This window comes from Palaemon carinicauda, chromosome 38 (assembly GCF_036898095.1).
Source record: "Palaemon carinicauda isolate YSFRI2023 chromosome 38, ASM3689809v2, whole genome shotgun sequence".
NCBI classification, from domain to species: Eukaryota; Metazoa; Arthropoda; class Malacostraca; order Decapoda; family Palaemonidae; genus Palaemon; species Palaemon carinicauda.
The window spans coordinates 21,901,077-21,916,076 of NC_090762.1; the positions used below are offsets into that span (position 1 = coordinate 21,901,077).

The 15,000-nt window shown below is 34.7% G+C and overlaps 1 protein-coding gene across 2 annotated transcripts in view; it reads right to left on the minus strand.

Annotated features, from left to right (window-relative positions):
* The window catches only part of LOC137630450 (villin-1-like), a 72,031-nt gene that overhangs the window by 8,196 nt on the left and 48,835 nt on the right, over positions 1-15,000 (minus strand). For both annotated transcript variants that reach the window (XM_068361926.1, XM_068361927.1), the window contains exons 8-15: positions 14,812-14,925; positions 14,182-14,312; positions 12,190-12,299; positions 7,346-7,466; positions 6,519-6,648; positions 5,327-5,510; positions 4,976-5,061; positions 847-1,006 (exon numbers count right to left, since the gene is read on the minus strand). In XM_068361926.1, the coding sequence (XP_068218027.1) occupies positions 847-1,006; positions 4,976-5,061; positions 5,327-5,510; positions 6,519-6,648; positions 7,346-7,466; positions 12,190-12,299; positions 14,182-14,312; positions 14,812-14,925 (1,036 nt within the window). The remainder of the gene's footprint in view (positions 1-846; positions 1,007-4,975; positions 5,062-5,326; positions 5,511-6,518; positions 6,649-7,345; positions 7,467-12,189; positions 12,300-14,181; positions 14,313-14,811; positions 14,926-15,000) is intronic.

Here is a 15,000-nt window from a genome sequence, read left to right on the forward strand (position 1 = left end):
TAGCAACTTACTATTAAATGTATAACTAATTTAGTGGTGCCACATTCATCACCATCTCTTCCTACGCCTATTGACGCAAAGGGCCCCAGAGGATTCATTGGCTAGATTCATCAAAGGATAGCCAGTTCCTTGTGAGGCGCCATACAGTATTCAGTATTCAGTTATTTCAAGTCGTGCCCTTTCTATCATACGAGCAATACTACGCAATAGCTTCGAGGTTTAATTCCAGGTGTGACAGATTGTGGAATGTCATTCCTAACCTGGTAGTTCAATGAACGGAACTTCAGAAGTTCAAACTTGTTGAACTCTATTGAACCGGTTGACACAAGTCTGTTTTATGGTTTATTTATGATTGATTTGTTCTAACGTTTTTATTAATCTTACCATATTTCATAATTTTTTGAAGACGTTCCTTAAGTTGCCCTGCCATTACCTCTAGCACCGATACCCGAGATTTGTTGAAGACATAGGATGTATTATATACCTATATACAAACATACAAATACACAATCTTGTAATTATGAATATATTCAAGTTCATGAGAATCTAATCATGTTGATTGAAACGCATTTATCAAACTGGGTACTATGATCTTACGTTGGGTCCTGGGAGGCAATTCATCCCAGAGGTGAAAAAGTGGTAAAACAAAGGTCGCACTACGTTGTATTTATTCAGATGTTGAACAAGATGAACGAAATGAAGTGGTAACATAAGTGAAAAAAAAAGGTGCCATATGAAACACTAAACGAATGGCACTTTCCTTACCAACGGGACATGGATATGTTGAAGCAAAACAAATCACAAACCCAGTATTAACTGAAATAAAGTCCCCTTATCCCTCCTTACCCTCGGAAACGGTGACCGTTTCTCCTTTGCCTGTGGCCAAAGTCTTGGCCATCTCCCTCTCGTCTCCAGTGGATCCTTTGCCACACCACACGTAGCTCATTTGCGGGGTGACGATGATGAAGCAGTCGTTGGAGTTCAGACAGCCGGCTCTCATGTCCACCTTTGGGGGAAGGGAAATGGGCGGCTGTATTAGGTTTAATACAGGTGAGGGGATTGGTTTTATAAGGAAGAGGAGGTTGGTTTAATATAAGCAAGGAGATTGGTTCAATAAGGAAGAGGAGATTGGTTTAATATAGGTGATGAGGTTGATGTTATAAAGGAGAGTATATTGGTAAATATAAGTGACGGGCTGGTTTTATAAGGATGAGGAGATTGGTTTAATCTAGGTAACGGGGTTGGTTTTATAAGGAAAAGAAGACTGGTTTAATATAGGTGACAGGTTTGGTTTTATAAGGATGAGGAAATTGGTTTGATACAGGTGACGGGTTTGGTTTTATAAGGAACAGGAGATTGGTTTAATATAGGTAACGGGGTTGGTTTTAAAGGGAGAAGATTGGTTTGATATAAGTGAAGGTGTTGGTTTTATAAGGAAGAGGAGATTGGTTTGATGTAGATGACGGGGTTAGTTTTATAATGAAGAGGAGATTGATTTATCATAGGTGACGGGTTTTTTAAAAGGATGAGGAGATTGGTTTGGTATATGTGACGGGGTTGGTTTTAAAGGAATAGGAGATTGGTTTAATATCGGTGACGGTGTTGGTTTTATAAGGATGAGGAGATTGGTTTAATATCGGTGACGGTGTTGGTTTTATAAGGATGAGGAGATTGGTTTGATATAGGTGGCGGGGTTGATTTTATAAGAAAGAGGAGATTGGTTTAATATAGGTGACGGGGTTAGTTCTATAATGAAGAGAAGATTGGTTTACTATAGGTGACGGGGTTGGTTTTAAAAGGAAGAGGAGATTGGTTTAATATAGGTTCTGGGTTGGTTTTAAAAGAAGAGGAGATTGGTTTACTATAGGTTCTGGGTTGGTTTTAAAAGAAGAGGAGATTGGTTTACTATAGGTTTTGAGTTGGTTTTAAAAGAAGAGGAGATTGGTTTAATATAGGTTCTGGGTTGGTTTTAAAGGGATGAGGAGGTTGGTTTAATATAGGTGACGAGGTTGGTTTTATAAGGAAGAGGATATGGTTTAATATAGGTGACGGTGTTAGTTTTATAATGAAGAGAAGATAGGTTTATTATAGGTGACGGGGTTGGTTTTAAAAGGACGAGGAGACAGATTTAATATAAGTAATGGGGTTGGTTTTAAAGGACGAGGAGATTGGTTTAATATAGGTGACGGTGCTGATTTTATAAGGAAGAGGAGATTGGTTTAATATAGGAGACGGGGTAATTTTTATAAGGAAGAGAATATTGGTTTAATATAGGTGACGGGGTTGGTTTTATAAAGAAGAGGAGATCGGTTTAATATAGGAGACGGGGTAATTTTTATAAGGAAGAGAATATTGGTTTAATATAGGTGACGGGGTTGGTTTTATAAAGAAGAGGAGATCGGTTTAATATAGGTGACGGGGTTGGTTTTATAAGGAAGAGAATATTGGTTTAATATAGGTGACGGGGTTGGTTTTATAAAGAAGAGGAGATCGGTTTAATATAGGTGACGGGGTTGGTTTTATAAGGAAGAAAATATTGGTTTAATATAGGTGACGGGGTTGGTTTTATAAAGAAGAAGAGATCGGTTTAATATAGGTGATGGGGTTGGTTTTATAAGGAAGAGAATATTGGTTTAATATAGGTGACGGGGTTGGTTTTATAAAGAAGAGGAGATCGGTTTAATATAGGTGACGGGGTTGGTTTTATAAGGAAGAGAATATTGGTTTAATATAGGTGACGGGGTTGGTTTTATAAAGAAGAAGAGATCGGTTTAATGTAGGTGATGGGGTTGGTTTTATAAGGAAGAGAATATTGGTTTAATATAGGTGACGGGGTTGGTTTTATAAAAAAGAGAATATTGGTTTAATATAGGTGACGGGGTTGGTTTTATAAGGAAGAGAATATTGGTTTAATATAGGTGACGGGGTTGGTTTTATAAAGAAGAGGAGATCAGTTTAATATAGGTGACGGGGTTGGTTTTATAAGGAAGAGAATATTGGTTTAATATAGGTGACGGGGTTGGTTTTATAAAGAAGAGGAGATCGGTTTAATATAGGAGACGGGGTTGGTTTTATAAGGAAGAGAATATTGGTTTAATATAGGTGACGGGGTTGGTTTTATAAAGAAGAGGAGATCGGTTTAATATAGGTGACGGGGTTGGTTTTATAAAGAAGAGGAGATCGGTTTAATATAGGTGACGGGGTTGGTTTTATAAGGAAGAGAATATTGGTTTAATATAGGTGACGGGGCTGGTTTTATAAGGAAGAGTTGATTGGTTTAATATAGGAGACGGTGTAATTTTTATAAGGAAGAGAATATTGGTTTAATATAGGTGACGGTGTTGGTTTTATAAGGATGAGGAGATTGGCTTAATATAGATGATGGGAATGGGTAAATAAAGATGAGATTGACACTATAAGGAAGATGACATTGGTTTAATATAGGTAGGGAGATTAGTTTCATACGGAGGAGGTGGTTTGTTTTAATGAAAATTAAGGAGATTGGTTTAATAACAGTGAAAGGATGGTTGAAGAGATTAAATGTGTAGAGATAACAGAGGACCAACTAGTGGCAAGACTCTCTCCCACTGGCTTGATGATAACAATGTAAATTGTAACATTGATAACAAATATTGGAAAAAAAAACTGGGGATAATAACACAAGGTGCACGTGTGCATACATACATTATATATCCCATTATAATGTAGCTGTATTTTTATCTTTTTTCTTTTTAAATGAGAGAAAGAAAATTACAATTAATTATTATCTAAAGTAATAAGATCTTTTGTTATTCTATTATTACTTTGAGAGAGAGAGAGAGAGAGAGAGAGAGAGAGAGAGAGAGAGAGAGAGAGAGAGAGAGAGAGAGAGAGAGAGAGAGAATTACAATAACCTATCATAAAAAAGGTAAAAGGGTATTTTTTATTGTATTACTATTTTCATTCCAGCTAAAAAAAAAAAGGAAAAAAAATACCTTTCAATGTTCCCTGCCCACTCATTCCCTTTGTAATAAATGAGTAATTTCCATAAAAAAAATGATTATTGGAAAAATGCTAATTGGCCTCTTTGAATGGATACGCATTTGAGCCTAGTCTCCCCCAGGTATCTGTTTTCTGCTATTTGTTGATCTCGTTATTTTGCGTAATTCTCGTTTTAGTTATTTCTTATTATTATAATTTCTCCTTATTAGATTACCTTTTTCAATTGTTTCGATATTGACAGTTTTAAAACTGTCATTATTATCATTTATATTTGCCTATCATATGAAGGTAATGGCAGTTTTAACATGTGAGTAATATATGAAGGTAATGGCAATTTTAACATGTGAGTAACGTAAGAAGGTAATGGCAGTTTTAACATGTGAGTAATATATGAAGGTAATGGCAGTTTTAACACGTGAGTAACCTATGAGGGTAACGGCAGTTTTAACACGTGAGTAACGTATAAGGGTAACGGCAGTTTTGACACGTGAGTAACGCATAAGGGTAACGGCAGTTTTGACACGTGAGTAACGTATGAGCGTAAAGGCAGTTTTAACACGTGAGTAACGTTTGAGGGTAACGGCAGTTTTGACACGTGAGTAACATATGAGCGTAAAGGCAGTTTTAACACGTGAGTAACGTATGAGGGTAATGGCAGTTTTAACAAGTAACGTATCCACATCAAGGAATGATTTGAATTGTCTATCAAATTTATACATATCATTAAGTTTTCTATAAATTTGTGTTAATATCTGACATTTGTAAGCTCTCCTTTAATAACCTGGGGATGAAGTTCACACCCTTCGCACATTATACATACACATATCTCACACACACACACACACACACACACATATATATATATATATATATATATTATATATATATATATATATATATATATATATATATATATATATATATATGTGTGTGTGTGTGTGTGTGTGTGTGTGTGTGCGTACGTTTGTTTTATAGGTGTAAACCCACAACTCACCTCGTAAGCTTTGGTATTATGACTGGTGGTGCCTCGAACTTGTAGCATGTAGGATGACTTCTTGACTTCGTCTCTGGCTCCCTCACCTGATAATAATAATAATAATAACAATAATAATAATAATATTAATAATAATAATAATAATAATAATAATAATAACAGACCTGATCAGTGTCTGCCCATTTACTGTATCATTAAAAGGTTATTATAGTTTTGGGTTCTACAATCACACTATCTGAAGATAACATTTGCAACATTTGCCCGACTTATAAAAAAAATAGTCTAGATATAAGATATAACGATCATAAAACATAGCATCAAATACATTGAAATATCGGCCCAAAGTCTCACCATCGAAGGACGAGGCGTAACCGCCTTTAAAGACGACCATTTTCCCGCCGAAGATGGCCATGAAATGAGGAGGTTCCTTCTCTTGCGTCACACGGATCTGCACGGCGCGACCCTGTAGCTTATCGTCCAGTTCAACTGCTTTGAGAGCCGCTGTTCCAGCTTCGTCTTGGCCGGCATCGCTGCCCTGTTGCGGAAGACGTATCATGTGTTGATTGATGGGGTTTGACACACAAAAATATAAGGTAAAACGAATTAATCGAAGGTAGAAGCTCCTCGACTTATAAACAATCGGAGATACATAAATCAAGACTGAAATCATAAATCTTCGATATTGTATCAAAAGTTCATAATACATCACTGTAACAACAATATCATATGAATTAATACAGTAAGCAAGACGTCATTTGCAACATGAAACTGGACTATTTCGTAGGCCTGTGAGTTAGTTGAAGTATATCCTAGACCAAAATTTGATTTGCAAACAGCTTTTTGGAACTTATAAGTAACATAGTTTTACTTTTTTCGCTGCAGTGCGCATCAACCACCTAAGATTTCTCCATATTAAATGAACAATAATATTTTAGGACGTACATTCTGAAATCTGTAATTTTACAGAAGGTAGGTTATCTACAAAGATATATACAACTGTAATTAGGTAGATGGATACGGTTAATTGTATTTCTGTACGAGAGAGAGAGAGAGAGAGAGAGAGAGAGAGAGAGAGAGAGAGAGAGAGAGAGAGAGAGAGAGAGAATTCTCCTTACTCCTAGCAAGCACCACTAGATATATACTGTACATATATATATATATATAATATATATATATATATATATATATATATATATATATATATATATATATATATATATATATATATATATATATATACCCGTATATATACATATATATATATATATATATATATATATATATATATATATATATATATGTATATGTATATATATATATATATATATATATATATATATATATATATATATATATATATATATATATATATATATATATACAGAGAGAGAGAGAGAGAGAGAGAGAGAGAGAGAGAGAGAGAGAGAGAGAGAGAGAGAGAGAGAGAGAGAGAGAGAGACCCATCAAATACAAAAAAAAAATATCAATATAAGTAACGCGAACTACATCTTAAAATGTCGAACTAAGACCCAATCCTACTAACGATCCAATAGTAGAGGAGATAGTGTTCGGAGGATCCTTCCAAGTACGCGTAGAGTATAATGTAGCAATCGCCCATGTAGAATTGTCCGAATTCGTCTTCGGGGACTGGGACCAGGTCGAAGTTCTTCACTCTGCGGACGAGAGAGAAAAAATCATCTGGAGGCCATTTTTAAATTTCAACGCATCATGTAATACGTGACGAGATGTTTGGATGATGCTTGGGGGAGTGAGTCAAGAGACGCTACTTAAATGTTTATTTATGGGGATTCATTTCTTTCATCTGTTTTATATCATTCTCGGTTCTATAATACTTTGAAATGGTAGATACATAATACATTTTTAAATTGCAACGCATCATTGTAATACGTTACGAGATGTTTGGATGATGTTTTGGGGGAGTGAGTCAAGAGACGCTACTTAAATGTTTATTTATGGGGATTTATTTCTTTCATCTGTTTTATATCATTCTCGGTTCTATAATACTTTGGAATGGTAGATAAATTAGTTAGGTAAAGCACTTGTCTCGTTAGATGTATGAAAGTAATAAAAGTAAAAGACAATTACTAGAATGTTGAACCAAGAAAACAATCTTCCTTTAATAATGGTTAAATTCCTAGAGGAAATATATTATTTCTTTATGCCAAACAGAGGTTGTCAAGACACTGACATATATATTACAGTTGCGAAAGCCTTCTATCTCAGTGACACTTCTTTTTTTTTATGTGAATAATGTATCTTCTTAGTAGGGGGGAAGGGGGGGGAGGGGGGGAAGGGGGGAAGGGGGGGAAGGGGGGGGGAGGGGGGGGGGTTATTTTCTTCTGTTCTTACCTCCACACCTCTTTCTCTCCTCTGCCATCGTCAACCATCTGAGTCTTGGCTGCCAAGGCGGGGGTGGAATGCAAAGTCGATGCATCGAACTTAGTCTGCACAGTATGGGCGATTTTGCTGGCTGCCACGAGAAAAAAATAGACAAGACAATGCTGCTGTTAGTATCTTGATACAAACAATGATTAATATTCCTTAGCATATATGTGGGTACACACACGCACACACATAATATGTATGTATATATATATATATATATATATATATATATATATATATATATATATATATATATATATATATATATAATAATCATCATCAACAACAAATGCAACAGTTTCTAGTCCACTGCAGGACAAAGGCCTAAGATGTCTTTATTCATGTCTGGGGTTTGGCCAATTTTCATCACCACGCTGGCCACTCATATTGGTGATAGTGAGATATTTTCGTCTGATCGGTCACAGCAAACCAACTTAGTATCATTGGCCCTGACTAGTACAGCTTTACTGATCATGGCGATGCACAGATATTTTCACCACACCAAGGTATCCCCACTCAGAAAGGGTTATTATTATTATTATTATTAGTAGTAGTAGTAGTAGTAGTTGCTAGGCTACAACCCTAGTTGGAAAAGCAGGATGCTATAAGCCAATGGGCTCCAACATGGAAAATAGCCCAGTGAGGAAAGGAAACAAGAAAATATAAAATATTTTAAGAAAAGTAACATAGAAATAAATATTTCCTATATAAACTATAGAAACTTGAACAAAACAAGGGGAAGAGAAATTAGATAGAAGAGTGTTCTTAAGTGTACCCTCAAGCAAGAGAACTCTACCTCAAGACAGTGGAAGACCATAGTACAGAGGCTATGGCACTACCCAAGACTAGAGAACAATGGTTTGATTTTGGCGTGTCCCTCTCCTAGAAGGTACATAGGCCATTCAACAGGCGGAGAAGTGGAATCCGCATTTCCACTGAAAGGTGAAACTTGAAAGAGATTCTACGAAAAGGCGAAAGAATGGAAGTAGAGCAGAGGCTAAAAAGTAGGTGCACTTCGAGGCCGAAAGACGCTGAAAAGACCGTATAGCAATGTCTACAGTACACCGCATGAGGTACACTGACGTACTCAGTGTTGTTAAGTGTTCCTGATCAAATTTCCGTAGAGACGTAAAATTCCAATAATTCCCAAATTCCCCATCAATAAATTTTCATATAAAATCAAATAATGAAGAAATAAAGAATTCTCTAGAAATTTCAAATTGTAGAATTTTTTTTGTTTGTTTGTTTTACTCAACAGCAGGTCTAGTTACTTTATAGTTTCTACAGTAGGTCGTTACTTTAGAGCTTCTACAGTAGGTCTAGTTACTTTATAGTTTCTACAGTAGGTCGTTACTTTATAGCTTCTACAGTAGGTCTAGTTACTTTATAGTTTCTACAGTAGATCGTTACTTTATAGCTTCTACAGTAGATCATTACTTTATAGCTTCTACAGCAGGTCTAGTTACTTTATAGCTTCTACAGTAGGTCTAGTTACTTTATAGTTTCTACAGTAGATCGTTACTTTATAGCTTCTACAGTAGATCATTACTTTATAGCTTCTACAGCAGGTCTAGTTACTTTATAGCTTCTACAGTAGGTCTAGTTACTTTACAACTAACTTGCATACACTGGATGTACTGCCTCCCAAATGTTCAGTCACAGGAATGTACAATACCAATAAAAAATGACATCTCTGTCATCTGACATTAAAGAGCAATATACATCAGTCTTGGTACACGAGAGCAATATCTAAGCAGCGCATCTATCTATAAGTACGACTAGAAAAAGCATAAAAAAAAGTTTATAAGTTCCACAGAGCTGGACAACACTTGGCAGACCAGTGGGCCTAACTTGCCAGGTTTTTCTGCCAAATATCTTCCGTCGCATGTATGGGATCTTTGCACATCGTTATATACAAAAAAACACATACGATACTTGCCAACCGACTTGATATAAACAAAGGAAGAGGTGGTACAGTAACGACCTTCTTAAAACAGCATGAGTTATGATGATTCGTGTAGCCTCCAAAGTAGCAGACACTTTCGCTTTTTAATGTTATTGATTGCTGCGTTATATTCAGGAGTGTCTGAGGTTTACAGGTTTATGTTTACGGCACCAAGGGTTGCACACGTAGTTACTATGGTATTTTGCATTTACTGCATCTGATTTATGTTATGGATTGGCACCATTTGGCAATGCGCCAGTCCTGGGAGGTCATGCAGCTCCCCCCCCCCCCCCAAAAAAAAAAAAAAAAAAAAAAAAAAAAAAAAGTTGGAAAGCAAGATGGAGGAAAAGACGCAAGACTGGAGATAGAATATAAGTGTAAAAAGTATCCGATTACTTTTAAAATCTAAAGTAGAAGTGAAGTCTAGATTTCTTTCCTTTTCGATGGCTGAAATTCTTTAAATTCTTTACTTTATTTCTATTAGAATTTCAAAAGAAAACGAAGTCAGTGTTTCTTAAGAAATCGCATCTAAAAGTTATAGGAAATCGAGTGCTGGTGTACATTGAGAAACTAGCATACGTTCGGTGGCCATTTCTTAACTACTGGGTTTACTTCCTTGCATCGAAGGTCGAGAAACTTTGCATCGTGATACTACATATGCATTCTAATCTAAAAATACATTTCAAATAAATATTAAATAATGCAACATTTACTCCCTCATAATGTTAAAAACCAATACACAACTGTAAGAAATGTTTTTCCCCATTTGACTTATATTTGTTTTAGAAAATAGAAAAGTTACAAGAATGTTTATCCACATCAGTTCATATTTACTTGTTGTATTCTCCATAATAGCGAATATAGAATAAGTATATATGTAAAATAAATAAAATAGTAAACACGTAAGAGAGAATTGTTTACAACAAGAGTATGGAGGAGCACTTACCCCTCATGTATTGCCCTTAACCAGGACATATGTTAAATACCACCAACAGGAAAGACTAAGTGTATGATATATGGATATAAAATATGAGAGCCAGTCACTCTACTTCATATAAAATGTATAACTCAGTACACACCGTGAATTCACAGAGAATTCACATATAATACACCGTCCGTATGGAGATCCACGCCCTACCAAAAAAAAAAAAAAAAAAAAAAAAAAAAAAAAAAAAAAAAAAAAAAAAAAGTATAATATTGTGCATAATTACGTAATACTATACTCGAACTGTCAAAAATGACGTCTGAATATTTAGAAGGATATCACACGTAGAGTCAACCTTTACCCTCAACCCCCACCCCCACCTCCCACTATCTTTACTTCAAGCAGCTGGTACGGCAAATAGTGCGAGAGTGTGGTATACGATTGTATTCTCTGGTAACCCCTCTCAGCTGGGTATGGCTACTTCCTCTCTCCTCTGAACGTGACTGGATGGAAATTTTATATATATATATATATATATATATATATATATATATATATATGTGTGTGTATATATATATACATATTTATATATATACATATATATATATCATACATACATATAATTTCTTTCCAGTCACGCCCAGGGGGAAGAGAGAGAGAGAGAGAGAGAGAGAGAGAGAGAGAGAGAGAGAGAGAGAGAGAGAGATATTCGCTCTTTATTATATAGGGAAGGCTTCAATGTAATAACAATTGTAATCTAAAGAATCATATAACTACTAACATATAACTAATTTACGTTAATCATTGTCTGACATATGCATTTGAGATGGATAACATAATAACTTTGTAATGCTACTAACTCGTATTGTTCATGTCGCCAAGTTTGATCACAAGAAATAAACTGTGAATTCGACTACAACTACGATCTTTATAGTTACGTCTTGCTTCTTCACGCAGATCTAAATAAATAAATAATTTAATAACAACGTTCAACTTTGTTCTATCGTCCTGAAAAAAAAAATGCGTCATTTCCAAAGTGATTCTTTAATCTCGCGACCAAATCTTGCTTTTATTCAGAGTAAAATCAATCAATCAATCGTCAAAGATGTACTATATCTAGAAAGTTGCCCTCAATCTAGCTATCTATTTCCCCGTCTATCCATTTTATGTAGCGTATAAACTCTGACGGAGATTCAATTACCTAACCAAATGAATTATGCTTCTAATCACAACAATTGAATTAGATTTATGAATTTGGGATTCGTGGCCCGTTGCTGGGGCTGGGAGGTCATTCAGTGGTCAGGTGAAAGTTAAGAGGCTAATGTAGGAGGTTAAAAAGTAGGTGCAGCTCGGTGACAATAGAGATGTTGCAACTCCCCTATATAATAAGGAGCAAGTGTCTAACAATATAAAAAATACATTTCTTTCCTGTCACGCAGAGTAGCATTGCCAGACGTATAACTAAAACTGCCGTGTTGAATCTGTGTGTGCGTGTGTGCATATCTAAATATTTAGCCGTGGTTTTTTGACGGGTCGCGTGCACATTTAGATAATGGAACGAAACGGATAAAAACCTCAAAGATAAGCAAAAATAGAATTCTGTTGACAAAAGGGCAAGAGAAAAGAATGAAAATGGGCTGACCAAACCCAAACTTAACTAAAAGTGTCTTTTATAGCCTGAAAGCAAGAAACATACAATATTGGGACATATCATCATTATAAGCTTTGTTACAACCCTAGTTGGAAAAGCAGGATGCTATAAACCCAAGAGCGCCAACAGGGAAAAATAGCCCAGTGAGGAAAGAAAATAAACTACAAGAGAAGTAATAAACAATTAATATATCATATTTTAAGAGCAGGTTGAGAATTCTTACTCACACTTCATCAAAAGAAATATAATTTGATCCTAATTAAACACACCCAAAGAGAACCACTTACTGGATGTCTGCCTTCCGAACCCTATCGTGGCATCTTTGTCTTTCCAGTCCTTGAAGAGACTCTTGAATTCTGGAGGTTCACCATTATCCACAATCCTCGAGACTTGGGTACTGTATTGAAGAAAAGGGGAAATGAGTTATCCTACCGATAGACCTCTCTAAAGTACAATGCCATACTTCCTTATTATGCTAAAAAGGTTACACAATATAAGACATTCGCTGTCTACAAAACTACACACCTTTTCATACATGGAACCTTTTCAGCATATTTCTCTAGGTACGTGGAGTTTTAAACTGTTGCATTTTTCCCAATTATATTTATTCCAAATCAGAATAAGGATGTTTTATGAAGTTTGGAATATTTCTAAAGAATTATTCAGTTTCATTTCACCTTTCATACTTTTTTTGTCTATATATGAAGCACTTCTAGCCATATTTCTTTTGATGTTTTAATTTAAAATAGGCAAGTTTTATCTTCAATAAATCTTGCTTTTGTAGCGTCATGCTAAAATCAATCTCTCTCTCTCTCTCTCTCTCTCTCTCTCTCTCTCTCTCTCTCTCTCTCTCTCTCTCTCTCTCTCTCTCTCTCTCTCCTTAATTCTATAAGTAGGCATATGGACTTTTTCATTCTAATACTTATGAAATACCGCAAATCTTTTCTTTTATTTGGCAGTTCTGAAAAATACCAACGTAATGAAAAAAATATACAATATAAATTTGCTGCAAGTAACGAAAGTATTTTACATAAAGATATGAAATAGAAACAGATGAAAGAGCATTTTTCATACCTAGCAAATAAAAAACTCAAACAGCATAAAAAATCACCTCGCAATTAACATCCCCGCTTGATCAAAAAGCACGTTTACTAAGAGGCACACTTAATTGATTGATTAAGAGTTACCTGGCATCCGAGGGACATTAATTAACAATAATATTCAATAGATAATTGAAACTGCATTAAAATACGAGCTGCTATTGTCTTACAGCAATAACAAGCTTTGTATCGCGCTGTCGATACAACAGCAGCTATAGCAGAGGAATACACTCAATTTCAGAATGCCAACTGTACGTAGATTCTGATTCCTCGTCGTAACTCGAGAGGCATATTGATGACGTCACTTATCGGTTTCAGTTAAGTGGTATCCACTATATCGTGAAATCGAGACTCTGGGAGAAACCTCTTGTTTATTTGTCTTTGATTTGGGATCTTTTCTTTTATCAACTTATTTGCAAATGATGTTCAGTGAGCCACGCTCCGTGGTCGATTTAACGTTGAGAATAGGTTATACGTTGTTATTGATATAATGAATAACACAAGTGAATCGGCAATTGATGCAAAGTTGCATAATATTTCATGCATGATCACACACACGAACTTGTGTGTGTATATATATATATATATATATATATATATATATATATATATATATATATATATATATATATATATATATATATTCAGTATATATACAATCATTTACATATGTATATGCACATTATATATAAATCTATACATAAAGAATATATATATGTATATATACAGTATATACATATATACATATATATACTGTACATATACATGTGTGTGTACGTGTGTATACACACCTGCACAAACATACATATGTATTTATATATAAATTATATATAGATTATATACATATGAGTATATATAAGTTATATATATATACATATTATATATATATATATATATATATATATATATATATATATATATATATATATATATATATATATACACACACACACACACACAATCAAATATCAAGCCTCAGATACCATTTACAATCGATTTTACTATGCCTCGGGTCTGTGATCCCTTGGGAGAGTGAATTCAACATTAAAAGTATATGGCTAATTTGAAAACATGATAATCCCGGGTGTTAATAATAAACTTATCCTATTAAAAAAAAAAAAGAAAAAAAAAAGCATAACATAAATTGGAAAAGGAATCCTTTCTGTATGGACATCTGACCTGGCGGGGTATCCTTTCTTGGAGACGAATCCTTGGGCATTCCGGAGGGCTTCCTCCCGCTCCTTCTTGTTGGCTTTCTTTCCTACCCATACCCAGATGCCGCTCTGCCCGTTGTCGATGATGAAGGAGTCCTGGGGAATGTATAACGAAGTTCATGATAAATAATAATAATAATGATAATAATAATTATAATAATTCAATTAAAATATCATAATATTCATTATTGCTATCAACATAATAATAATAATAATAATAATAATAATAATAATAATAATAATAATACTGTAGCTTGAAAAAATATAATATTCATTATTACAACAATATAATCATAATAATGATAACATAAATATCAATAATACTAATAAAAATATATTTTGAGTAACGATATATGAAAGTAAAAAGCAATAATAATACCAATATGGAAAACATTAATAATAATAATATATTGCAAGACATGAGTGCTTATACCTGATGTTTACCCAAAAATATTCATCATACGCAAGCACTTTTTCAAATCGCAAAAAAAAAAAAAAAAAATTCTGAAACCCTTTTTTCAAAGCGAAATGTCAAACCCTAGCACTTAGGCTTCAGTTGCAATAGGCCAAAGGGCATGCATGGAAACCAACAGACCTCGGAGTGGAGGTCTGACTGGGAGAGGGGGCCGTTCTTCACTTCGATGACTTTCAGGGTTCCACTTTCATCCGAACACTTGTACAGTTTGATCTCTTCCGACATGCGCCGAGCCTGGAATCGTTTGCATAGATTAATTGGAGTATTAAGTTATTCATTCTAAAAGTCTGCGCATAGATTATTAGTTGG